This window comes from Chamaea fasciata, unplaced genomic scaffold (assembly GCF_029207755.1).
Source record: "Chamaea fasciata isolate MVZ Bird 193981 ecotype frontalis unplaced genomic scaffold, bChaFas1.0.hap1 SCAF_2, whole genome shotgun sequence".
NCBI lineage: Eukaryota > Metazoa > Chordata > Aves > Passeriformes > Sylviidae > Chamaea > Chamaea fasciata.
Genome location: NW_027094087.1, coordinates 83,331,098 through 83,358,091, shown reverse-complemented (window position 1 = coordinate 83,358,091; position 26,994 = coordinate 83,331,098). Strand labels below are relative to the sequence as shown.

At 38.9% G+C, this 26,994-nt stretch overlaps 1 protein-coding gene across 9 annotated transcripts in view; it reads right to left on the bottom strand.

Annotated features, from left to right (window-relative positions):
* Positions 1-25,297, bottom strand: part of OCA2 (OCA2 melanosomal transmembrane protein) — a 164,240-nt gene extending 138,943 nt beyond the window's left edge. For 2 of the 9 annotated variants that reach the window (XM_066176518.1, XM_066176521.1), the window contains exons 1-7: positions 25,220-25,297; positions 23,444-23,496; positions 21,658-21,947; positions 18,483-18,527; positions 18,239-18,289; positions 884-982; positions 90-278 (exon numbers count right to left, since the gene is read on the bottom strand). In XM_066176518.1, coding sequence (XP_066032615.1) covers positions 90-278; positions 884-982; positions 18,239-18,289; positions 18,483-18,527; positions 21,658-21,926 — 653 coding nt within the window. In that variant the 5' untranslated portion in view covers positions 21,927-21,947; positions 23,444-23,496; positions 25,220-25,297. The other 7 variants (XM_066176522.1, XM_066176523.1, XM_066176519.1 and 4 more) reach the window with 6 other exon arrangements.
* Positions 25,298-26,994: the final 1,697 nt, after the last annotated feature.

Genomic DNA, 26,994 nt, shown 5'->3' with positions numbered 1-26,994 from the left:
TTAATTTATATAAATAAATAATTTTCTAGACATCTGTGCATAAAAACAAATACATGCAGAAATTAAAGAAAAATTGCTTGAATTCAGACCTCATCTTTGATAAATTGAACTTGACATGAAGGTTGTCCAAGATTTCATATTTCTCAGAAGAAGCAGATCTGGAAAAACTTGTCATTTCACTTTCCAGTTGAAACCTTTGCTCAAATTCTGCAGAGCTGTTGTCCCATGAATCATCATCTGTGGTAAAATCTGGATTATGAAGAGCCATACACTGCAACCTGTCACACATTTTCAGTAAACATATAAAACAAAACAGTGTTTTATTTCAACACGTAGTAGATGCAACTGACCTTGCAGATCCTTATGTCCACTCAGATATTTATGGAAAATTTCATAGAAAGAGACTTATTCAGTACAGACCAAGCTCCCCTTGGTGACACAGCTAGGTAGACTGGGGAGCAAGAACAAAGACTCCATGACGTTCAGGTGAACCCGAGAGCACCAGTTCTCTGATACACCAGGCAGATGTACTTCAGGATTTGGTGTGTAAGCTCCATCATCAGGACCTTCCCTATGGTTCTGCTGTGTCATTCAGTGCCCTTTATGTAACAGCCCATGAAGAAAATAAGAGCACAGAACCTGCAGCTGTCTATGCTTAGGGCTCTCTAATCACCCTGATCTCACACCTTACATCCTTCCCTACCCTTTTTTCTGCCCCTTCTCTGCTACCAAGGTCCTCCAGAGTAATTTTGTGCTCACAGCCCCAGCTATTCACTTTATTTCCCAACAGATTTGGTGTTAGGATATAAGAAAGAACCACATGCAATTAAATAGAAAGGAACTTAGGAAAAAAAATATTTTGAGAAAAATGAAAGTAACTCACCCATTTTCCTCTGAGGAAACCTTCAGTAGTGGTGTCTTCTCTGTAAAAACAGAAGGTTTTGACCTCAAGCTGAATAATTTTGAAAAATTGAAGTGATATCTTCAGAGGGAGAAAAAAAACAGAATAGTAAGTCTGCAGTAAAATTATTCTCTACAGATCTACAGAATATTTTTCTAGAAGTCCATCTAATTAGTTAAATACTCTTTAAGAATTGTGTTGACCTAAATTAGGGCTTTCATTCATTAACTTTGAACTAGTCATGGTAGCTACTTCCTTATACTCACAGGGGACTCATTCACATAAGATTACACTAGCACACTTCATAAAATACAAGATAACAGAAGAATTTATTTCCCATTAATGTTATTTGAGACATGGATCACCTTCTACAAATCCACTAATCTCTACAGTACCATTGCTACTCTTGGTATTGGAGAAGAAAATCTGAATACAAGTACTTCATTTCTGCAGCACAATTCCTTCCAAATAGTTTGTCAAGTCTTGGTCCTGGTGTTGCAGATAACTAAACAGACCGTAAGCTGCTTCTTGCCATATTGCAGCTTGGCATTGTGAAGGAGCTTTTTGCTGAATTATAAATCCTCAAACTTAAGAAGCAGTTGACGACAATCAATCACAATCACAGAGGTCTGTCTTTGGGGCAGGCTCCTGGGAGAGACTAAATAATTGAGCCATTTTAGAACATTTTCCCATGACCAGGCTCTTTCAGAGACATTACCGATCAAAGTCAACATTAGTCAAGTACACTCAGATTTATTTCATTCAAAACCGTAGCCCCCCACCACCAGAAATTCTTGAAGAAATATGCTAGACAGACAGCCAAAATGCAGATCTCAATACACCCAGAGGAAACCCACTTAGAGGAAACCCAAAATTTCTTCTACTATTGCTGGACTGTGAGGGGAAAGAAATGATAAAACCACAGACTCCTAAACAAATACACAACAGTGACTGGTCATTCAATCTTCTAAATACAAGGACAGCTCAAAAATAAGGATCTGAGTATTTGACTTTGTAACACAATGGAAGACAGTGAAGTTTCTTGCAATTTGTAGAGCTGTGTCTGAACTTTGACTTTGTAAAATTAAAACCTCCAGGTACTGCTTCGGCTTGTTTGTTCAGTAGTGTTTTCAGTCAGAAGATGTGCTTAGGTGCAGAGCAATTGGATATGGTTATTTCAATCATGAGTGGCCACAATGCTCATTCAAACTCTGGTGTAAGCCACTTATTTTCAGTCTCAACTGAAGAAAGTGAATGAGTTAGAGAGATATCATTACCCAGTAGCTCAGGTCAAATGTTGGGCAGTTTACAACTCAGGTGCTACTGGCACTTCGTCTGTGAAGAGATGATTGCAGACTTCGTAGCTATCAAAGTGCTTCCTTTTTTAAGCAGAAAATCATTCACATGAAAAAAAGTCTAAGTGGAAAAACTGGTATTTTGAAATAAGTGCTCTTCTAATCTCATCACAGCTTTCAATGTAAAAGGCTACCTAATGGAACCCATAGGCATAGCAAGAACACCACCAGGACTTTAAATGTGTACTTACCAAGCATTGCTGATACACTCCTGGCTAATCCCAGCATCCTACTATACCCAAAGTCTGCATCCTAAGGGGGCAATTTTAATAACAATTCTGATGTGTGCGTTCAGAAATTTGACTCATGAAAAGACCACTTAGCTGTTTCTACTTTTAAACACAATGTCACTTGTTCCACAGGAAAAAAAAGGCTTCAAAATATATATATGTGCTGTTCTGATCTTTCCTTACCTTGTGCACTCTTAACCTTTCTGCACTTCCTTTTGTTTTTTCTTCCCCTAATGTGCAAATTCTGAGACTAGTAACCAGACAGTTTCTATAAAAACTTCAATTTTATTGTCATTGTTAGGGGTTGACACCAACATTGCTTTATGCTACACAGGCATATGTATATCCACTGACAATCCACACCTCAGCAGCTCTTCACCACTACTGTGAATAACAAGTTTGCAAAAGGTGCTGAAGGGCAAGGCAACCACAGGAATGGCAGCAAGAAAGGAAGTATAAAGGTCAGGTGGAAGGTGGCTTAAGTGACAGAACCTGAGCTGAAGAATCCAGAATACTAATTAAAGACATCTTCACTTAGACATCACCTTCACTTTCTTCTTACACTTTGTTATCCCCACTTTCTGGTATAGGTCCTGTCACTTTCAAATGGAACTGTGGAGCTGAACAGATGGCCAAGAATGACGAAGACAGTAAAAATGGAAAAGGTCTTCAGATAAAGTAAAAACAATTAGTACATGACAACAACAATTTGCAGATAATAAAAACACAAGGACAAGAATAAGCAGCAGGAAACAGCCAGGCTTGACAAAACAAAAATAATTAGAGAAAAAGCAGAAGAGCCTCAACTCCCCCGTGATGTGATTATTCTAATTAGAGAATGAGAGTAATATAAACAATAAAGCTAATTAGGGCATAAAGGAATCTTGAAGGCTGAAAGCTCCAGAAAGAAAAGTTGTAAAAACATCATTAAAAAAATAGCATGGATTTAAACAAAAAATCATTAAAAACAAAAGTCATCCTTGAATAGAGAGGCTAGTGCACACCCCTCTGTGCCCCTCATACTTCTGCAGAAATGCTGGAGGTGCAATTTGATCAACCACTTAATCCAAAGATAAAAGGTCATCTGCAACCGAAACCTAGGAAGGCCCAAAGACCCCCTGCTGGTAGAGGAAGACATCTGCAGTGCTCAAAAACCCTATTAGCATATTCTTGGTACTCCTCAACCCTGCAAGTAGCTGGTAATTGGGACACTGTGTAGGCAGGAAACAAATCAAAATGTAACACCTGTTTCGAAACCTGGGGTCAAGTCGTACTTCAAATGTTTCTTCCTGATCAAATAGCTAGAAACTTCAGTTATATCCACATGCTGGAATGGAGCGCAATCTACCTTACTAAGCAATTCAGCAACATTACCAACAGGCGAATCACCAGGTCAGCTCATTAACCCATTGTGGGTAGGCCTGTTCCCAAAATGAGAAGAACACTCTAGATTTGTACTCTGTGCAGGCAAGGATCTGGTGAGCTGGACACCACTAGTGTTCACAGTTCTTCTCCCACAGCTCAGATTCAAAAATCATTAGCATTTTCTACATTAAATATGAAAATCATAGAATAGTTTGAGTTGGTCAAACTGGCCCTCTGGAGAGGTACAGTGAGAGTAGGAGGTGAAAGGAAGAGATGTGGGAGACTCCAGTTGCTCCCACTGATAAGTTGATGACTCTTCAGACATTAGTCAGAGATGGTGGCTGACAAGGCCTCTGGTTTTCACCTACAGCACCACTGCTTCCCATCACCTACAGGTGATACCTTCCTGACATCAAGCACCAGACGTGCACTCTGACCACATTTTCAGGCATTTCCTAATGGCGTTTACACCTGCAATTTTAAACAAAAGGAAAGGAGGACTTTGTGATGGGCCCTGATGTTCAGCCATAAGCAACCTTTCAATCCCAAATGCACTACAGCAATGGACACCAAAAGAAATAAACATCCTACAAGAGCCTGAGAAAGCTGAAAAGACCATACTCATCCTAGTTAGGCAACAAACACCTAAAATAATCACTGGATCTGACTGGAACCTATTACTTAGCCTTATATTGAAAAGATTAATCATGGTACACAATGTATTGCTTTCATTCCTTATAATAAAAAAGGATACAATTTAAATATCAGCTAGTATAATGTTTCATCTCCCATATTATGCCATGCACACAACTATCAGTTGGTCAGCATTGAAAAAGAGGTGAATATGGAAGCATATATATTATGCAAGAACATCAACAGTTTTTACCATAACTTATTAAAAAATTCACTATATAAAAAATTAAAAGCAGAATCTCTTCAGAGGAAGAGTTAGCATGCTTCCCTGAACTAGTTATTTAATTCTAAATTAGTAACTAAAACCGTTATAAGCATGAGGTTGCCTCTTAAACAAAAGCTCAAGAATACTACTGAGCCAAGAGTTTATAACAAATACAACAACTAAGCAAAGTTTCCTAGAAGAGAAGTCCAGAATAAAAATATGAGACAATTAATCATGAAGGAGAGTAGCCACAGCAGCATGAATTTCATTTATCATTACTACATTCTTTTAGAATAAAGTCTAATTTCAGAAGCTTCATCCTCCCTAAATAGAAAACATCCATACAAATCATATGTACTGAATTAATTACTCTTATCATAACTGTAAACAAGAATAATACAGAAATAAATTAAAAAACAGAGGTTAAAAACAAACAAATAAACAAAAAAAAAAAAAAATACAGCCCAAGACCACCAGACTGCCCTTAAAACACCTTCTTCCACCAGACTTGGTATTTGTGAGTTTCTGACTAAGTCCACTCTTTGGGGAACAGTCACATGCTACAAATTGTTCTGACCAACATCAGAACATTCAGCTCTTAAAACTTCACCTTTACTGTGCACTAAGCAACTGTATGCATACATCTCACAACTTAATCATATACATGTGCCCACACAGAGACACAACCCTCCGTGATGATTTCTCCTCAGAGGCAGCACACTATGGGGAAATTATGACTACCCACCACAAATCAAGTATGGCCAGCTGATATACTCAGAGTAAAGGGAAGGATCAAAGACTCCAGAGATCACGTCTCTAAACCATTTCCAGAAATCTCCTGATGACTGCTTTACGTACCTTCACCAAATCAGCAAATAACCTCCAGACCCTTTAAACACATGCACCATTAAGATGTCAGAAAAAAATGAACAATGAAAACATTATTTAATACAATTTAATATTTAAATTTAATATTTACTCATTTTCTATTTGACTTTTCTAATTTTCTATGAGACAGAACTGTACAGGATCCTGCAGAGGGATTCTGAAGGGCTGGCACCACCTCATAGCACAACACTGAGAGGTACAGCCAGCTGGCAGGTCTCGTTTTGAAAGACATTGAGGTGCTGGACTGTGTCCAAACAGTAAATAAGGTGGTGAAAGGTCTGGAGCACCAGTCTTATGAAGAGTGGCTGAGAGAATTGGAGATATTTAGTCTGAAGAAAAGGAGAAGGAAAGGTCAGGGAAGACCTTTTCTCTCCCTGCCTGAAGGGTGGTTGTAGTGAGGTGAGTGTCCGTCTCTTCTCCCGAGAAACAACTGACAGGACATGAGGGAATGGCCTCAAGTTGTTTCAGGGACAGTCCAGATTGGCTATCTGGAAATAGGTTTTTCAAAGAAAGGGTTGTCAAGCACTGGAACTGACGGCTCAGAGAAGTGCTGAGGTACCAGCAGGTAACTCAGGTATTCAAAAGATGTGTAGATGTGGCACTAAAGGCCAGGGTTTAGTGGTATACTTGGCAGCGCTGGGAAAAGATTATCAAGTTGGACTTGATAATCTTAAAGGTCTTTTTCACCCTGAATTATTCTATTATTCCAAATTGAGAAACACATTGAGAAACCAAGACGCAGGCATTTCAAGAACATGCTTAAGAAATGTGTAGAGAAATGTGTGCTGAGCTTATCCTAGACGGAAATGGTTCCTTAGATAGGGTACACACAATGTGCTTGCTTCACTCATTTCTGCTGTATTTGGAAAGTGAACATGTTCTGCAAGGGCAATTTGAAGTTCAAAAATAGCCTGGAAAATAGACTGCTTCCTGTGGTTCCTGTTTTAAATTCAAATTGGGCTTTGTAGGGTTATTGTGCTTCTCTGAAAAAAAAAAAAAAACAACTGGATATCTCCACAATTTAGTAATTTTTATCTCAAGAGCCTTTCCCTGCCTCTGTGAGGAAAGGTCTCCATCAAGCAGACTTTCAGGGGTAGTAAACAGACCAGAGCCTCACTCTAGTGGGTGAAGATAAAAGAAAGGAATTAACACTTAAGCTGCCATGAAGGATTTTTGACTACCTCAGAGGGACTGCTCTCCACACATTTTCTGCTCCCATGTCATGGTGTCATGAAGTCCATCTGCCCTGTGGGATGAAGCCAGGAGCAGGTAGAGGCCATGGATCTGGCAGGGCCATGATCTTCCCAACCAGAGCCTGTCCCACAGCACTCAATAAGGAAGCAGGGACAGGGTGAGGATGGGGACACAGGTCAACCCTGATTTCATGAGCATCCAGCAGGACCGCAGTGATACAGCAGGTCTAAAACCCTACCACTTGAAGGAGTGAAAAGTTGCACTGAAAAGTGCATCTGCTGTTTCCTCTTTTAAATTTTCTGCTTCAGCAAAGAAAATTAGAAAGCTACAGGAGACCACATGGAAAACTGCAGACAGTCTGAAGGAGAAAATAAATTTCAGGAGCAGATGCTGCCAAAAGTGTTTAGCTGTTACTGACTGCCAGTGAGCTGCAGATTTGGAAGAGGCATCAGAAACCAGTATGGGTAGTGGTTCAAATTCCAAACCCCCAGTTTCCCTATGGATTACACTGACAACCTGTCAAGAGGTATGACCTCCAAATGCTGCAGGGTATGCTGAAAAATGAGTCTGCAATAGGGAAGCAATTTATTAAGAACTCTTAAAGCATGACTGCACTTGTGACCCCTTAGTATATTCTGTAGGTTTAGTTTTTAAGTAGCATCATTTTGCCTTGGCATTCACAATGGGCTTTTAGCTTAACCAGCTCTGCTGCTAACTGAATTTATGACAAATAAAGGGGGAATCACACCTTTTTTCTACACCACAAGGGAATTTGAAAAATCTCAAACATTGAGAAAGTGGTCACAACTTAATTCTTTACCTTTATATCTGACTAGACTCTCTTAAAGATGCAGTGTAGGGCACTTGGATGATGGAAATATGAACGAAGAGTAGGTCTGAGATACAACTAGATGATGTAACCATGTCTACAGAAGGTTGTTATTTGTCAAGCAGTTATTTGAAGTGATAGAATGCTGTAGTCTCAAAGGCTTGGAGGAACATATGTTAAAGCATGAAGACTTACTTAGAGAGCAGCTGAATTCAAGAATTATGCAAGAAAAGGAAGCAGTATTAAAACAAGATTACTGGCCACTTCCCAGATGAAGGAACACCTACATACACAATAGTGAGGCAGGACTATTTTGATACAATTTTCCTTAATCCAAGTGATGCACTGACAAGCCATGACATGCATTGATTCTTCTGGCCTTTCATATATCCTTATGCCACACATCCCAGTTTTGGAGACTGATAAGAGTAATTATCTAGCTATACTTAGAGATCAAGTAATGAAAAAGTTTGGGGTTTTTTCCTTTTTTAAAGCATTTCTTTGAAAATTGTTATTCCATATGTTTCTGTCCCAGAATTTGAATATGAGATTATTTATAACCATAACTTTCAGATAAAATTGATTTTGTCACCAAAAAAAGTGTCTCCACTCCTTAGAGTTAAAAAAAAGAAATAAAAAAGCCAGACATCTACCAAAAAAGCACTTATTAACAACATGAGAAAATGTGGCTGATTTCTGAGCCTGGAGAGGTGTTACAGAGGCAGGCCACCACACGGCTTAAAAAATATCAAATGATCATCAAATTAAGCATTGTTTCAAAAAACCCACATGATGGATCCAAAGTACTGTAAGCTTGCGGGGACTAGTATTTTGTCCTTTGGTCACAAAATGAAACACGGCAAGTTCAAGTATACTCATGTCTGTTAAATAGTCAGGTATTGCAATAAAACTAGGACAATTTATGTACCGTTATGTAGATTCTTATCTCAGTAGACTGGACCCAGCAAAAATGCTAAAATTTGCTTCAAAGCTAGAGCATGAGACCGAGGGGACAAAGGAGAAATGGCAGTAAAATTTGCAGATAAATACTTTCTAGTGGGAGATATAGCCATCATGTTTTGAAATAACACTGTTAAGTTGGTAAAATAATGGATTTTTTTTTTCACTTGGAAGTCCTTCCATTATATTTACTTTTTTAAATTATTTTAATTACAGTGGAGGTACTAAGAATTTCTTTTCAGGTTCTGGCTGAGCTTAAGACACTGAGGTTATTCATATAAGCTTTGCCATCTGAAAGTCTGGATCATCACAGCCACTAGCAAGAGAGAGATCTCTTTAAATCATTTTCATCCTCCACATCTCCCATGTTGTGTATACGAGGAACCTGGGGAATTAACTCTGAGATTAACAAAAAGACTTTTTCATTGAATAATATACAAGCCTTCTACAAATAATGCCTGTGTTACAGTGTAATAAAAAGTACTTTTTAATGTACATTTTTTTTGCTCTTAGATCAAATCTCTTTTATATTTGGAAGAGTTTTCATTAAAAAAGTTTAGTGTTGATTAAGTACAAAAAAAAAAAAAAATCAACAAGTCCTTCCAAACACAACTTCCGTATAACTTCCAAAAGAGTGTAATTCCATACCACTGGTCATTTTCATTCCACCTTGAGTTATACCACAGCCAAAAACTTTTAAAACATTGAAAATCTCAGAGAAGCAAATTAAAAAATCCAAACAGAATAAAAAAGGCAGCTCATAACAATAAAATATTTTCTCTTATATTTGGATAATATTCAGTGAAACCATTCAAGAGTAAATGCAGGGAGACGCACCTATCTCAGGAAGATGGTGCTCTTCCCTGCAATAGCTGTTCACTTAGATCACTGTTACATATTAACATACACTGTTTGCAAGCCTCAGGAAATTTATTCCATAGCCCTGTGTTCTGGTTTCCTACCAGACATCTTTTTCTGCCTTAAAAGGCCTTAGGGATCCAGATCCTCATGGCTACAATGTCAGAGAAGGAGCTTCTAATCTGTATGAACAAGCAGCTTTGAAACACAGACTTTTTGATTCATTGCTGACCAAGGGGAGACAAATTTAAAATACAAGATCAGAGTCCATAAAAACATTCAACTGAAATTCTCAAAGTGAAAAGAAGGGGAAGGGGAAGAAAAATGACCACCAAAGAAATCAACCCATACAACAAGGATTATCAATACCACATTCCAAAGAAACTCTGAGAATTTGATAGTTTCATGCAGAGTAGCATGCAAATTATATTTGGCAAGTCCTCCCTAAAGTGGGGTAACTGACCACAGGGGGGGAAAAAAGCTTCCCTTGCTTAATAGTAATTTCAGCCTCCCTTCCTCCTGGTTTAAACTCTAATCCTTTTCCAGGTCAGAACATGCTGCTGTGCACTGAAAAACCAAAAACCAGAATCACACCTCACAGGATTCAGAAGGAAATTCCTCTTCCTACACAGCAGATGCCTTTGTTCCAGCAATATAGTTCAACTCTACATCATATTTCTTAATACACTTTTTCCCACTCTGTCACAGAGATGCCAGACTCTTTTCTCTCTGACACTGCATTCCCTTCAACTCTATACAGAATAGAGTAACTTTGGTTACTTCATAGCCTCACAGAGGTGACTTCCTTTCATGTTCTTCCTGAAATATCATATTCTTCATGAGATATGCCATAATATTTGTTATGTATGTTTAAAAAATTAGCACCATCCCAAAGCTAAATAAATCCTTAATACTGATCCTCAAAAAAATAAATAGGACAATAACTCTTGACATACACATGAAAATTTCTGGCTACATGGAAATGAGGTTGCAGAAATAAAACTTCATTCTGCTCCCAAAGAAAAAGAAAATAGAAAAGGGAAAGTGTCAGTGTCCCTGACTTAAAAAGAGAATTCTTCATCAAGGGATTATCTGCAGAAAAGGGGCAAGCCCATGCTGACAGGGCTGCCCTATGTTAACAGCCTCTGTACCAGCAGTGGAGCAGAGCTGATACAGACAGTTAAAGACAGAAGAAATTTTATAGGTGTTTTGATTCCTCAAGCAGATACAGTGCCTGAATAATCTACTAATTTTCAACCAAAAACACTTGTTAGCATTCTTGAAACAATGAACTGAAACCACTATTTAAATGTTAAAAAAAGCAGTTCTTGTCATTTGCCATATGTTGAACCAGACAGTTATGCAGCTATTTGATTATCAACTCAAATGGATCAAACAGGTTTAGTGCTCTTCAACCAACAGCACCTCCAAATAAGAAAAGCTTGAAATGTAAGAAAAAGTGTTAACAATACAACTCTTGCATGTATTTCTTCAATAAAACAACTCCAGAAATCATTGTCAACAGTCACTGCATCAGCAACTCTCTTTTTAATATCATCTGCACAGGCACTTTGCAAAAAGAAATTATGTATACAGTGTGATATAGCAGGAAAACTGAAGGATATTCTGACAAAATGGAAATGCAAAGGAGCCAAGTAAGTGGATAGTCTTGGCAGCAGAGCAATAAATAAAGTAACAAAAACAATAAGCAGCAAACAAACAAACACACTAAAGTGCCCGCTATCAGACATTGTTACTAAAAGTTAATGGGGAGGTAGCCCTTCTGCACCTCAGGAAACAACACAGAGTAATGGTTATTCCACTACACAAAAATAACAGTTTAGAGCGTAAATGATGTAATCATTTGAGTCATGGCACTTCGAGAAGTAAGTTATAATTCAAAATAAATATTTTAAAAACAAACAAATAAAAAATGTTTATGAGAAGCAGACGTCCATAGCAGGTTGTCACAGAGAAAATAATCACTTTGTACTATTTTAAGATTATGGAATATCAAAATTAATTAGAATAGTGGAGGAACTGAAGCTACAGTAATTATTTCCTCCAGTAGCATTAGGAAAAAGCATGGGATGAAGAGAAAAAATAACATGACACATGGCAGAGCTAAACAATTTTAACTTAAGACAAACTTAAGGCAAAAGCACATAGACAAATTTTTAAAAGGTCTTTGATTAGAAAATATGAACTCTAGCAATATTTTTCATTCATCACAAGAGGTATGGCTACAGTCTCAGCTCTGAAGTATTATTCTGTTTATATACTAATTTTTTTATCAATAACCACATGCTGTAACCACAATAGGACAAAGTATGCTCCTACTTGCAACTTTATTATTAATGAAGGTTAAATGTGATACACACCATGACACACTGAAGACCTCATTCCTGAAGAGATACAGACACAGCACAGGTAGGATCCAGATAATTAATTTTGCATCCAAGTAAACAAATTCCATTACATATAAGGAAGCCAGTGTCAATACTAAATTTAGATGATCTCAAATTATTATACCTATGATCTAAATCTTTTCAGGTTCATATAGAGTTTAGGAAGTATGAAGAGCCAGAATTTTCTGTTCTCCAACTTATCTGCTTGAGCCTAAAGCATTTTCGGGTGGCATATCAAGAAAATTAAATTATCAGTCACACTCCAAGTTGTAAATAGATTGGTACTTTTGTTAACTGCTTTTGATGTAGAGTTCTTGTGTTCTGCCTCACAAACATCAGATTTCCAGCTGAAGGAAAGCATGACAAGTCAAACATCAGTGTAGCTGTATCAGCTTTGTCCACAGAAAAATAGATTCAAAACTGTGACTAGTACAATTCCCATACGTACAAATCCTTATGACAATCATTCTCTTCTGCCAAGGACAGTCTGTCTTCTGTCAAAATAGGCAAGTTGGAATATTTCAACCTATGTAATCCTCTTCAATACTCCCATTTGACCAGGAAAAGGTTTGTAAGGAGTGCTGGTTGACATTTTATTTATGGTTAAAAACAACAGTTTTCCAAATACTGATGTTCAAAATTTTTACTCTGAAACATGACTACTTCTTACAGTTCTGATTTGGCTTATTTTTAGGCACATACTTCAGTATGCCAAGTAAATGTGACCCAAAAATAATATCTAAAATACACAAATGTCATTGCACCACTTTGTAGACCTTTTTTTTTTTTTCATTGGCCCGTACTGAAAAGCACTGGGAGGCCTAACATGTAGTACACAGAGCAAACTGGAAAAGGAGATATATACTGCCAACAGATGCAACAAAACCCCACATATTTATATAATATTACAACATAGCCGTTTTCTTTTAGCTTATATGATTAAAGACATATCAGAGAAAACAGAAGGGTGTTCCTTGTTACCCTCATTATTTTTCCTTTCAGCAGACAGATTCACTAAATTCAGGTTCATCCTTTTCACTGTAAGAAGTTTACATGTTGAACCAGCTGTCAATAGACTCCTAAAGAGGATTGCAGGTCACATGTCTTTGACACGGTTGAGGAGGTAGAGTTGCTCCTATCACTTCTAGGAAGATTAGAAACAAAAGACTATTTGAAACCGCTTTTACTTTTTTATTTTCTTGGCAGCAGTGAAAATAAATTGCATAAGACCACAAGAGTGGGAGGAAAAGTCACTGCAAAATATTTACTTACCCTACTCAGGATTAGACTTCTTACAGTAAATTCCTCAAAAGAATAGTGTTTCCTCCTCAAATATCAAGTGCAAAGCCCTGCCAGACATATGAGTTCAATGTAACTGCCAGTGTGGCCATCTGAGGGACAGGCTTTCAAACTCCCCCACTGCCAGAGCTCCACTTCAGGCAAGGGAGTCCTTACAGAAATTCTGCCCTAGTATACCAGGGAGCAAATGGCAGATGGACTGTGTTTACTGTCCTTACTGACTACTACAGAGAAGACAGTCGCTCTGGAAGTGAGAGCAAAGCCTTCAGCCTTTCACAGCTGTTTCTGAATGATACTGGTTCACACAGTACTGACTCAGTAGCTTCTGCTCTGCTTTTTAAAACCGAGTGGCTGTAGCTGCCAATCTGTTTTATATTTCACCCTGTCCAAAAGAAATAACATAAAAATATGCAAAGAAAAAAAAATAAAAAGAGAAGAACAAACACAAGTGCATTACTTCTGAACCCATCCAGTTCTCACAGCCCTGGCTCCAGCTCAAGGTGCTGTCCTTGACGTAGCTCTGACCTGCTATGGGTAGAGCTCTGTGTGGTCTCCGAGTGCTGCTGGTCCATTAGCACAATTATTGCAGGTTGCCCCTGCAGCCCCATTAGTCCCTATCAAGCAGAGAATTGCTTGCTTTGTCACTGTCTGTAAGCATTTTGGTGACTCATTTATCAGCTTTTGCTGTATTTCAGAGAGTAAATCACTTGAGCTCCTAATGTATAGCAGGTTTTCTAAAAAGCCATATGATTTTCCAGACTACAGACTGTGACCCTTTTTTTTTTTTAACTTGACTGGCTAATTTCTCCCATCTACATTAATCTATTTTTCCATCAACTACATTCAATTTAACATGAACTTCAGTTCTTTACTATATGACCATTGCTATTCAGAGAATTTTTGCTGCAGCTGAGGAATGATTTCCAGTGCTTTTAACACAAAAGGACAAAACACTCTGATGTTAATTAATTCTAATGAAAGAGACATTTGAAGTTTACAGCAGGCTGAAAGATTCCTATCACCAGCAGAACCATGCTCTAAAAAATCTGATCCTAACAGCAAGCTATGAAAGGAAAAAAGGAAGGAAATATTTATTCTGTACCCTCATGTGGGGTGAGATTGTTTTATTTTATGAGGAATCATAGCCTGGATCTTGTTAACACGTCTTGCTTTTGTTTCAAAGACCAAGCTGTAAGTAATTACAAGTGCAAGATATTCAGGGTAAGCTAGTAATGCTGCTAACTTGACTGTCTGGCTTCAGGGTTTGTGACTGACAAGTTCATGTTCTTGTTAACTGCAGCTTTGTGTGAGGTTGAGATTTTATATATATAGATAGATATCTACATAGTTCTATATTTAGGGACCGGTTGCCTCAGAGTCTAGCTTATAACCACAGCATTAACTTGCTTTTACCTAATTCAATCCATAGCTCAGTATACCCTGTTCACACTCTGTATTTCACCTTCATCCACTGTCCCTTTGTAGCTACATGGAAGAGACTCCATTCATCTTTTCCACTACTCCTGCTGCCTCTGCATTTTATTGATATCTGTCCACATAGATGCTACTCCTTCCACTTCAGTCTCAAAGTCCTCTCTCCTCCTCTGGCAGCAGCTCCCCAGCAGTTTGGGCAGAGGATGTGAGAAGTTTTTTGGTCAAATGAGCTAAGCTAACCAAGCTCTTACCTCATCACCCTGGCTATTAGACTAAAGACAGCAAACCCTTCTTCTCCTCTCCCTTCAGTCCCTTATATTTTCAACTAAACAGTCGTTGGAAAGAAGAATCAAGAGTATATAAATAAAACAACACTGATTATCAAGAAATTTTCTTATAAAACAGAATACCTGATTAATAGTTGCTGTTTTAATTGATGATCATTATATATTTTAAAAATTACATTGAAAGAAAAAAGATTGTCTTGGAGTCTGGCATATGGACCCCTGCACTTACCAAGAACTGGGAGATATGTGTTTAATACTACTCAGAGTAAAGCAGAAATAGTGTATCCATTTCTAACCAAACAACTACATAAAGTGACTTCTACTAGCATTACTTCTTTTTTGATTAGACCATGAAATCAAGATACTTTTTTCCTCTCCCTCTGTCCTCTGCAAAGCTCATAGGCTCCTGCTCCACCTCAGGCTCATTGAGGTCCACACCTTAAATTTCAATGGCCCAAATTTACTGTCAAATATTAGATTTCTCTTCATTATTCCCTTTCTCAACTAGTTTGGCTTCACTTTCAGGTCATATCTTGTTCTACTCTCCAGCTAGAGACATGGAAAAGTTGCCATGTTATTGTGCAGACCATTAACCTTCCAAAACCTGCGCTGCAGTAGCTGCCTATATGCATGTCCACCTGATGCAGTACTCTATGTAAGGAACGTGGATTTCCTATGCTTTCATTTCCTTCTTCCTCATCACTGTCCATGAAAACTCAGTTATTCTTGCTCACATAAACCTTATGCACACCTTCATAGCAGAAAAACTGGGACAAAACTGAAATCTTATTAGTTAGTATAACTTGTCCAGCTGCTAATGAAGTTATGATTTCTGTAGATCGTTCAGTCTGTCAGAGCTGCCACCTGTACACATGCACATCAGCCAGGAGCAAAGCACACAGATCAATTTTTCAATGAAAAACTTCACAAAGAGGTGCTGAGTGTCTGAGTTATTTGCTTCATCATAGATGGCCAGCTACTCCTCATGTCAGCTGTTTAAGCTCCAAGCATACCCTCCTGCCCAACTGTGTCTGGCACTTCGCAACACATTTCTTTTCGAAGCCTGACTTGTTGGCTTTACCCTTCAATGTAAAAAAATAAAAAATCTTACATTAAAAACCTTTCCTTGTTTAAACAATTTTGTGTGAGAAAAGTGCTGTCCAGTCCCATCTTGTATATGACTGGCATCTTTCCACAACTGGCCGAAGAGGTCTCACAAAGACAAATCCCACATTACCATATTATTAACTATTAGGAAAAGAGCAGCCTCTTGCAAAATTCAACAGCTTTGTGGAATGTCACAGGCACTCAAATGAAACATTTGGCTTTTGGAGGTTAGCGCACACTACAAATTCTTCACCGAGTGCTAAGCTCAGTGTTTAGCCTGACAGTTGGGAAAGTGTGAAGCAGTTAATTAGTACCCCCAAATTCTTTCAACAGAGCACTCAGAAACAAAAATTAATAATGGTGAGTTCACATTTACAGAATGTTCTGTCAGAGCAAAAAGCATTTGAGTGGCTACATGGGAGCACTGATTTTAGTCTGTCAGTGGCAGAATAGAAATTGTAGTGTATGACCAATCTGAGATAATGTGAATAATTGTAAGAAATTAGCACTGAGATGATGAATAATACAAAGCAACGGAAAATTAAGCAACTTTGAACACAGAGAAACTTATAAAGAGTGAAGGCTCTTAATGTTTCATTAACAGCAGAAACTATCAAAATTAGTGTTTTGCTGAACACACCTCTTTTGCCCAAATGAAGTCAAACACTCTAAGTTACGTTATACAACTAGGTTTCAGTCTTCCTTCTGTTACCATGGCAAGATACCTTTTTCCCAGGAAATGCAGAACAGAAAATTAAAATGGGGCAGCAGAACTCCACAATAACTTATTTATTTGCCTTTTGTGCATAACATGGTCTTTCACTTATACTTTCTACCATTCAACCTAAAGTTTTGCTAGAGATTCTTATCGCTTCTTTTGAGATTTTCAGGCTTTGAATGGTATTTTATGATATTGTAGCGACAATAGCAGGGAGCTTTAAGCTAAGAGAATCTCAGCAGTTCCATGCCCCTACACAGTTTGCTCATGGTAAGCCGTGTTGCAGCCACATGCCTCCACAAAAGCAATAAATGTTTGAGAGGGTCTATTTAAAACCAAATGAACCAAACTGAATCAATTACCAAAGTCAGACTTTAAAACTTCTTCCACATTATTTGTTTACTGCAGTGTCATAGGATTTAAAGATCCATACGGGGAATCAAAATATAGAAACATTCATTGTGGATAAAAAAAATGAGAAGGCAGCCAGAAATGCCATAATTGAGACAGCAAGCAAGATAACCATCACTTGGGTATGATGAAGGTGGCAGTTTGCTGTCAAGTCAGCTATCCATCCTGGATTCTTCTCTAATGTTTGTGTGATTGGCATTAAAAATCAGAACGGTTCCTACACAAACAGGCAATTATGATGTGGAAATGATGTTTTGTCTGTTTGACTATTAAAGAGATGAACTCATTTTTTTTCAAAAAACCAAAGATCAAATCTGGCCTTAGAATCACAAAAAAGAAAAAGTGGTTTTATTGTTTTTGAGGGTTTTTTTTTTCCTTGTCTTTTAAAGTGTCACATAAATTAAAGAAGCTTTTAAATTGTCACATAAATTTTACTTATTTAGACAGCAACCATATCTTCTTGACATCCAATTCTAAATCTCATAAACGTCTTTTAAAAGTAGCAATACATCAACATAATTAAAAATCAAAATTGAGATTTATAATCCCTTATGGCTAAAAGCATAACTTCACTCTCCTATTGACTTCTCACTATACAATACCTTCTCCTCTTCCAGTTTCTCCAGCTAACAGGAAAAAAAATTGCAATCTTCCTGCTGTTTTGCTACAAACCAAGGGTTCAATAGACACTTTTTACTCACTGACCTTCTCATTGCAAGCCAATCTCCCTACTGATCCTTGGGACCAGAGATTCAGGAAGATGTGGATTTGGTTGACTATTCTTACTTTTCATCATGTAAGTGAAACTAAGGGACAGGGGAAATGCTGAAAGAAATAGTTTTGCTTGCTGAAACACATTTTCAAACAGACTAAAAAAAATTTAAGGGTTTTTTTTGTAGGGTTTTTTTTTTTGTTATCCTATAGATGGATCTTGTTAATGACACAAAGAATAGAGAAAAAGTCTAAGGATTATCATATTACATGACCATAAAACTCCAGAGCCGAGTTCATCCGAATAATAACTTCAGTGGAGTAATGTAAAGCAATTGCTTACACGGAATCAAGAATTACTATTTACCTCATTTCTATGGATTACCTTTGACGCTCATGAACTCCTAAAACAAAAATAGCTGACTTCACCCCCTTCCTGTGGATCAAAAAGGAGGATTTCAGATTTGGTTCGTATAAAATCATGCTGTTATGTCCTTCCCATGCAAATAGCACTGATAAGGACGAGACCAAAGGGGTTTTTTGGGGGCCACATTCTACATGTACAGAGACATGATGGAAGGGAGTGTGTCTTTAGAAGTGCCTGTGTCTTTAGAAGTGTCAGTGCTGACCTGAAGAGTGTTGCCGATACTGCCACAAAGCAGTGTGGAATCTTCCTGCAAGGTAAGGAGCTCATGAAGGTAGTTTGAACCAAGGTCCATCAACTGTAAAAGTCACTTTCATGTAACTGTAATGAAAAGGACCCTGGTCAAAGCATTGTTTAAAGTCTGAGGAATTTGAGAGAAATGAAAAAAAAAAAAACACAGACTTCATTGCATGTTTTGGTACTGTAAAAGCTGCATTTCTGAGAGTCCAAAGCACACCACAGTTCAGTGTAAACATACACCTAGGCCAGGTGCATTCCAGCTGAACAGGATGTCACTGGAGATTGTTCATGGTCCACTTCAGAGAGGCATGCCTACATGGCCCACTGCAAGCAGGACTGGAGCAACTATGGTGCTCACAAGAAGGAAGACAGGCTTATTTCAGGGGAAGGACACTCTGGAAATACAGAATCATTGGAGTGACCACAGTGGATGGTCCAGATCTCCTGACACAGAGCCAAAGGAACCTAAGCCAATGGAGTTGGAAGGTACCACTCTTCAACATGGAAAGTAAATGAGAAAGCATTCTGACAGGCAGGCAGCCCAAAAGGTACATTGACCACAAAACACCTGCAGGACTGTGTTGCAATCAAAAGGAAATGCTCAGTCCAAGATAGGGTGGACATCTCTGTCCCAGTGTAAACAGCTCTGCTTAACACAAGAACACTTTCTAAACGGTAATTTTAGAGAACGAGATAAATGCCCTGTTTCATTAAGTAGATTCTTTGGAAAGTCTCGTCTCAGTATACATTTGAAAAATTTAGAGAACCTGTGAATCTTATCCTGAAAGATAGTTCAGCAATTTAAGTAGATGCATTAAGATGTGCCAATTTAGTGAACCACTATATGGAAAAAAAAAAGAAGATTAGTCTCTTCTTTTAATCATCAGTAGTTTTCTTTGCAAGCAAAATAACTTACATCGTTTTTACAAAGCTAATTCTCATTCCAATGAAACTAATCAAACAACTTGTGACTCTAAAAGTTTATCCAGGTTTTTGTCTTCATTCTGTTGGGTAGTTCCAACAATTTAAGGGAAATTACTCATATAGAATGGTCATACAGGTCACATCAGTATTTTAACTGCACCTGATGTATATTGGTTAAAATACATGCTAAGGAGAGACTGATAAGTTTAATCTTCATGCTAAAAAAAGAAAAAAAATCAATATTGGAAGAGCAAGAGGCAAAGATCAACAAGAAGAAATTTCCAGAGATCCTTTTCTGAACACTAATATACTACTATAGAAGATTAAATACGCATTTGTCTGAAAGGTAGCATGGGTATGGCTATTTAATTGTACTTTTGTTCCTAAATCACACACGGTGACTCCAGTTTACTCAACACTAACAGTGTTAACAAAAGACTTGGAATTATTCCCTGCTCTCACAGCAAAGTGGCCCCCCCCATGACCTAGTATTTTTCATCTCTGGCACCTGAGACCAGAGATGACTGCCAGATGGTTCAGAGGTTCACAGAAATTGTGTATCGCCTGTACACAAATTCTTATCGCTCACTGAAAAATAATGGGAAGAAGTTTAGCAGAACGATAAGAGCTCATGCGTAAGAATACAAATTTTGTTCAAGCGCCAGGATAGTAAACAGGAAAGTAAATAGCACTGGAAAACTCAGCTGTAGCAAGATATATATATGAATTCACAAAAGAAACTCTTATCTTCACATGCACTGAGTCCTTCCCTTCTCCCCATCCTCACATATATGTTGTACTTACCACGGTCTTTCAGAATAAGACATTAACCCATCCCTTCACATACTGAACTGAAGAACTCTTACAAGATTTGTTTCTGCCAGTAAAATTCTTAGTCAACATAAAAATCTTCAAATACTAAAAGAAAAAATTCAAAAGGATTTATAGGGCTTTTTTGGTCAAGCTGATAATTTGATTACTTCCTTAATATTTGGAAAGCATAACTATAATGATTTCCAATTCTCACTCTGACAGAAACACTTCCAGATGCACATTAAAGTACTGATTGGGTTTTGCTGTAGATTTCTATGCCACACTTAACAATGTGTGTAAGTAAGGGCACAACAAAACTCATCCAGCTAGCCTGGCTCTTTTGCTCAGGTCAGGGAACTAACCAAAATGCCCAATTTGTGCTTCCTTTCTACCCAAGAGAAGCACATTTCCTCCTAACTGAGATGCAGGGGCATGGGACAGATCTCAGCCCTGCTCACTAAACCAGGGATGTCACCAGGACAGCCAGAACTATGGAGACACCCCCAGGAATGCACCTCCCACATAACACGATTTTCCTGATTTGTAGCCATGCAACAAAGGTCTCCAGCATCGGGTTCCAGATACTGTGCTGGCACTTTACTTCACATCTGCAGTGTAAGCCTTTCTCAATGCAGACACTGCCAGGCAGCACTTCAAGGCCTGTGCTCTGCAGGAGTTTGGATTAGGTGCAGCACTCCTCTCTCACTTTAGGTTCTGTCATGACACCTCTAAAGATCCTCAAAACTACCCCCAAAAAAACTGACAGTTCACCCTGGCTGCCTTCCACTCACTGTGGTTGCTGCTGGTTCAAAGATTTCAAAGTCCACCTGAAATATTTTGGGGTCTATAAATTATTTTTAAGTACTTACAAATAGAATTGTTGATGTTGTATCTGTCACAACAGGAAAGATTAGCATCCCTGCCCAGTAACCTGCACCTTTCCTGATGCAGGAGAGGACACTTCTTGTCCACTTGATGTGTGGTGCGTCAGCTGTCAGATTCATGCTGTATTGTGCCATTTTAGTGTTTGCAGCCTCAGCTGTAGAGATTCTCTCTACATCTTTATGAGGCATTTTTCTGAAAGAGGTATAGGATAGGATGTGGAAACTGCTTTACCTCTGTGTGTTTTCTGACACTAAGTAAAGAAGAAAAGCCAATTGTCTGATCTTGAAAACATAGCAATATTGGCCCGTGGTGGCTATTAATGCTGAGATTAGTTTAGAAATCTGGTGATCCATGACCCCTCCATGGCAATTACAACTGCCCTAATGTTCCATTAAGGTTTGGCTTTTTTGTGTCAGTGGGAGAAATATTCACTTACTGAACATACAAGTCTGTCCTGTAAGGAAATAAAAATTAATTTTGATTTGGAGAAAACACATTCTGTTTGTTCTTATTCTTACCTTCCCTGCATGGGCACAGGAGTGAAATCCTCCCCCAGAGCAATGCAGCTATCCTCCCCTATTGTTGATTTTTCACACAGGATCTGTGGCTCTCCAAGACTCGCTACCATACCATGATACTCCTTTAATAACTGCAGCTCATTGCAACTTCTGGCCACTGGTTTGGCTGCCACCTTTGCAGATAAACTGGTTTGATGTGATGAGGTCTGATTCAGCTCCATCTCTTGTTGTCTAGAAACTGTACTGTAATCTTTGTTATCCAAGTACATCTGTCCCTGGGGGGCGTTCTCCTAAAAAATGAAAATAAATATACTAGGATTAAATGGAACTGACTCAATGTTTACTGCAGTACAAGTATGTTTAAAATGCCAATCAGATTTCTTTGAGTGCATTTCTGGGTATTTCCCTTGTTCATTTATTTTAACCAAGAAAAATTCCAATATTTTAAACATCTTTGTAACTTCAGAATTAGCCACTATAAGCACTGAATTTGATAAGTAGAGGGATCTTCTACTTTTTCATGTCTACCATGATTTTCTCCCACAAATCTCCCAGTGACTTGCACTGACTTATCCCATAAAATAAGCCAAAATCACCTCTGCATCAGTGGCACAAGAGTCACTGCTGCAGAATGCCTTTGCACTGCTTCACCCCCACCACACAGCTTTTCTCCAGCAGCTGTGGTGGCAGCGGCAGCAGCCTCACGGGAAGTCATCACTCTCCACCAGCCCTTGTGTGTGGTGACCCCTAAGAACACCACAGAGGAGATTACCCTCCCAGGGAAGGTTTGCAACTTGTGAGCTGCCTTTAAGCTGGTGTGTTCTCCTCTTGCTCACAGTGAGCAAAATTAAACAGTTCCATGAATCCTTGCACAGTATGCTAATTGTTCACATCTGATTTGCTGTACCCTCAGTTCCTGGTTTTTCCTTTCCCCCATTGATGCATTTTGGATCCTTTCCCAATTCCTTTCCCCATTGGCCAAGTTGTGAAACCCCACCTCTGGCTACCCTATATAGTCCCTCTCCCCTGGGGCCACCCAGCTCTTTCCTCTTCCAACTTCATGGAATAAAGCAGCTCTTCTGGAGATTGGAAAGAGCTCATCTTGCTGTTTTACTCCTGCACCATCCAGGGTGGCAAATGCGGCTCTGCTGCTCAGGCAGCCTCACAAAGAGCAAATCACTCTGCATTTGAGAGCGCACGTGAGAGCTGATCGCTCTGCACCTAAGGGTGCCGGTACCTCTACTGGTCTGGCTGTCTTTTAAAGGCAATTCTGACAAGGAAAGTCGTGGCACCTGCACAACCAGATCAGACCGCAACACTTGTGCTCCCACAGAAAGCCCTATCCTGCTGTAGATCCACCACAGATGATGGGCCCTTGTTGAGCAGAGCAGGTACTTGAGTTTATGAAGACAATGTGCCATTCCAGCAGTTGCCAGAGGCATTTATGAAATGTGAATCAAACCTTGATGAAAATGAGGTTTTATGATGTGATTATAACAAAAAAAACCAGTGTGTAAGAGTCAAGAAGCTTTTATGTTCTCATCATTAAAATTCAATCTGAAAAGTTATAAAAACCACTTCAGAATCCCACAAAGTGCACAACTCAGACATGACAATTGAATTAAAAATCAGCCTGTCTTAAACACATGCTGTGGAGTTTAACCATGGGAATATTTCAGCATAAAGTGCCAAAGCCACTGCAGAGGACAGCAAGAGCTTGGGAAATACATCCATCAGTCTCCAGCATCCTTCAGGTGGGGGACCACAGCCTTGTCAGAGCACATACCTGCTCCTCCCTGCAGAGATCTCAGCACAGGACACTTAGGTACTCCTGCAGGGCTGTGGGGCAAAAATAGCACAATAATAGGCTCTGCTTCAGTCCCAGTGGGAGAAATCACTTGAAACAGAAATGACAAACAGCTAATTATGATTTTGTGCAGATTGGAGCTCTCATGGCCTTGCAGATTAGAAGGGAATGGAAGTTACTGAAAGAAAAAAAAAAAAAAAAAGACTTCACATACAAGCCACCACAAACACATGTCTTGACTCCAGGTAAAGATAGTCTTCCTAACAAAATCTAAATCAGAAATTCCCCAGGTGGCATACCCTTCCCCAGTCTTGTATTTCTTTCTATTCTTAATGCACTTAGTTCACCTCTCCTAATATTTTTCACCTGTCCTAATAAGCAGATTAACAAACTTGACTCTTCCCATCACTGCACAGTAGCTGGAGTACCGTGTCCAGTCCTGGTTCACAATTCAAAAACAGTGCAGACTACACAACTCCAAAGGAGGGCCACAAAGATGATCAAAGAGCTGGAGAATCTGCCCTATGAGAAAAGGCAATAGGATTTAAGTATTTTCCCCCTCAGGAAGAGAAGGTTCAAGGAAGACCTTGTTGTAGTTTCAGTGGTCAAAAAGTAAATACAAAGACAACAGGCTCTCTCTTCACAAGCAGCCACACAAAGAAGAAAAGAGGCAATGGGTATGAGTTGCATGAGGATAGGTTTCATCTCAATACAAGAAAGAAATTTTTTGCAGTAAGAATAACAGCAACAGCATCCCCAGGGGTAGAGGTTGCATCACTGCAGATTTTGAAAGCACAGCTGAACAGGTTAGGTAATCTCATTGAGGCTCCTACAAAAGGTTGGACCAGATGGTCTTTTGAGGTCCAGTCCAACATGAGTTGGTCTATGAGACTGTGATTAACAGCCAGAAAAAAATCAACATAAATAAGCCGTTTCATAATGGTACTTTATTGGTTTTCTTGGAAGGGAGAAAAATGAAAGGAAAGGTAGGGAAAGTGCAGTAAACAACTGGAAAAAAGAAAGTAGCATCTATTGCTTTCACAGGGCTCCCATATTGAGACATGGCTAGCATACACCAAGAAACAATGAAGACATTTCAATTTTCAGTGGATTATACCTCTCCTCTTAGGTATTTCCATAAAGGGATGCCTGGTGTAAGGAGCACAAACCTGGGTGATGTAAAACCAAACACACTGTCACTGAACTGGTCCAGGGCTTCCCAATGGCCGGAAAATCACAGAGCTTTTGTGATCAAAGACAAAATCCTGGGTGAAAGTCCTGGAAAGCCAGGTTTTCTACTCCTGCATGGAATCTAAAGCTGGGAGGTGTTGGGAGGGCAAGCACACACCATACAGAGGCCACCACTGCCCCACCAACACTTTATTGTCACCTCTGGTAGCCTGCTGCCTTACCAGGCAGCAGTTTTGCCTGTTCTAAAATTCAAAAATGTCACAGCAGCCCTCTTGTTAAAGGGTAGAAATGAGCCAAGACACAGGCTTCTTTCTTATCACAGCACAAAAAGGGTCCTGGTTTTTTTCCTCTTTACAGCTCAGCCATCCTGACTCCAACTATTCACTGACTCTGGCTGCAGCAAGCTCCTGCTGTAGGTTTACCTTGCAGCCTCTGACTGCTGGTTATTTCCTGCTGAACTATGACTGCATATATTGGCTTACAGACTCTGAATGCAGGCTCTTACCCAGTTAGACTATGACTGCAGGTTCCAACAACAAGCTCTAACTGCAGACCCAGACTGACCTCACAGCAGGGATTCTCTCTCCTCAAGACCTTCCTCCTTCTTCTTCCTCATGAACCACTCTCCCTCCTCCATGATCCTCCCTCACCAGCTAACCCACTCCCTTTTATCACATTTATCTTTATTGGATATAGCTGTGACTCATCAGGGGCTAGGCTGAATTGGGTAATCAACACAGCTGTTACATATCAGGGGTGAGGACACCCTTATTCTCTTCTTCTACACCAAACTGTCTTCCAAAACATAAATGCAAATGTTGAAATGCAAATACTTCCAATTCCAACTAGAGGAGATAATTGCTTTTGTCTTTAATCTCACTTTATATTTTTATATATTGGTTTTATTAAGATACTCTGCAAATCATAATAGACATATCTGCCCACTTATTCAATTTTTCATAACATTTGGTTTGTCTGAGTTCCTACTGTGAAAATACACAGATTTTGAAATGATGTCATGCTGTGGAAATGTTAAACCTACAGCAGCTCAGGCTGTACTGGTTTTTAAAAGACAAAAATCTGAACGCGACCTCTGAAATGTATCCTTTCTCACCCTCTAAGTGGGAGTTTTTTTAATCTTGAGATGAAGAGGGACCAAATCAGACAAGGTCTTATATGTACAAAGCCTTGGCTTGAAAGACATTTCTTTTCAGAATTAATGTCAATGAAAAAATAAAAGAATGTCAAGGATGAGAAGCTTGAGAGAAAATCTGAAGTCTAGTTAAAAACCCATAAACTGCTTTACTGTACACTCACAAAAGCTTCGGGGGGAAAAAAAAAAAAACAACAAGAGGCAGGCTTGATTATGAATGCCTATGTGGCTAAAACATTGCTAAGGCAACTATCTCCATGGTATCTAAGCTTCTAAGATATCGGTGCATTCAAGAAATTCTCAAATGATCACATCTCTCTGTAGTTACAGAACTCGACTTTTACTTCTTCTCCTCTTCTCTTACCTTGCAATGCCTCCATCAGCAATGAGACATAGGTGAGATTATATCACATGAAGGTAACGAGAGATTTTAGCCAAGAAAAGTCTATTTTGGGTACATTCTGGAGCTATGCACCAGCAAGAGTTTTTTAGCCACAACAACAAATTGGTCCAGCCACCACCCATCTTGCGTTTGGCTAATACAGTGACAATAAATAAATTAAATAAATAAAAGGGCTAATACAGTATTTAAGCCACATCTGTCACCCCTTTTCATCCCTTTCTCCCCAGCCCAAGCGGCTGAACATCCATTTTAAAAGTACCAGTGGAGGAGTAATTTTTCTTCGATATTTTATGTACAAATAAGATCAACAGGTTATGTTACTTTATTGAAGAGGCTTTTTGGATTTAAAAATCAAGAATTTAATCTTAGTGTCCACGAGGCTATGAAATATCATATCTTCTCAAAGTAATGCCCAGAAATAATAATTCTTGTCTTGCTCATCCTATTATTTATCAAAGCCCTTTTCCTCTAAGACTGGGGGAAAAAAAACTTCCTCTGCACTGTCACCTTCACTTTATCAGGCAGAAACTGAAATTCTAAAAAATTACTAGCTGAGGAGGGATGCATATATTCTATATATACATTCCCCTCCAGGCCTGCATCTCTCAACAGCTTCCCCACAAGTCAGACAGCCGATCTTGTCCCTCCTGTGGCAAAGACACCTACAAGTTGTCACAGCAGCATGGAGAAGAGTTGTTGCTCTTAGCCTGAGGCCCACAGAAACAGAGCAGGGCTTCAGTATTGCAGCTCAGAAAACCTCCCACCACAGGCTTATCCTCACAT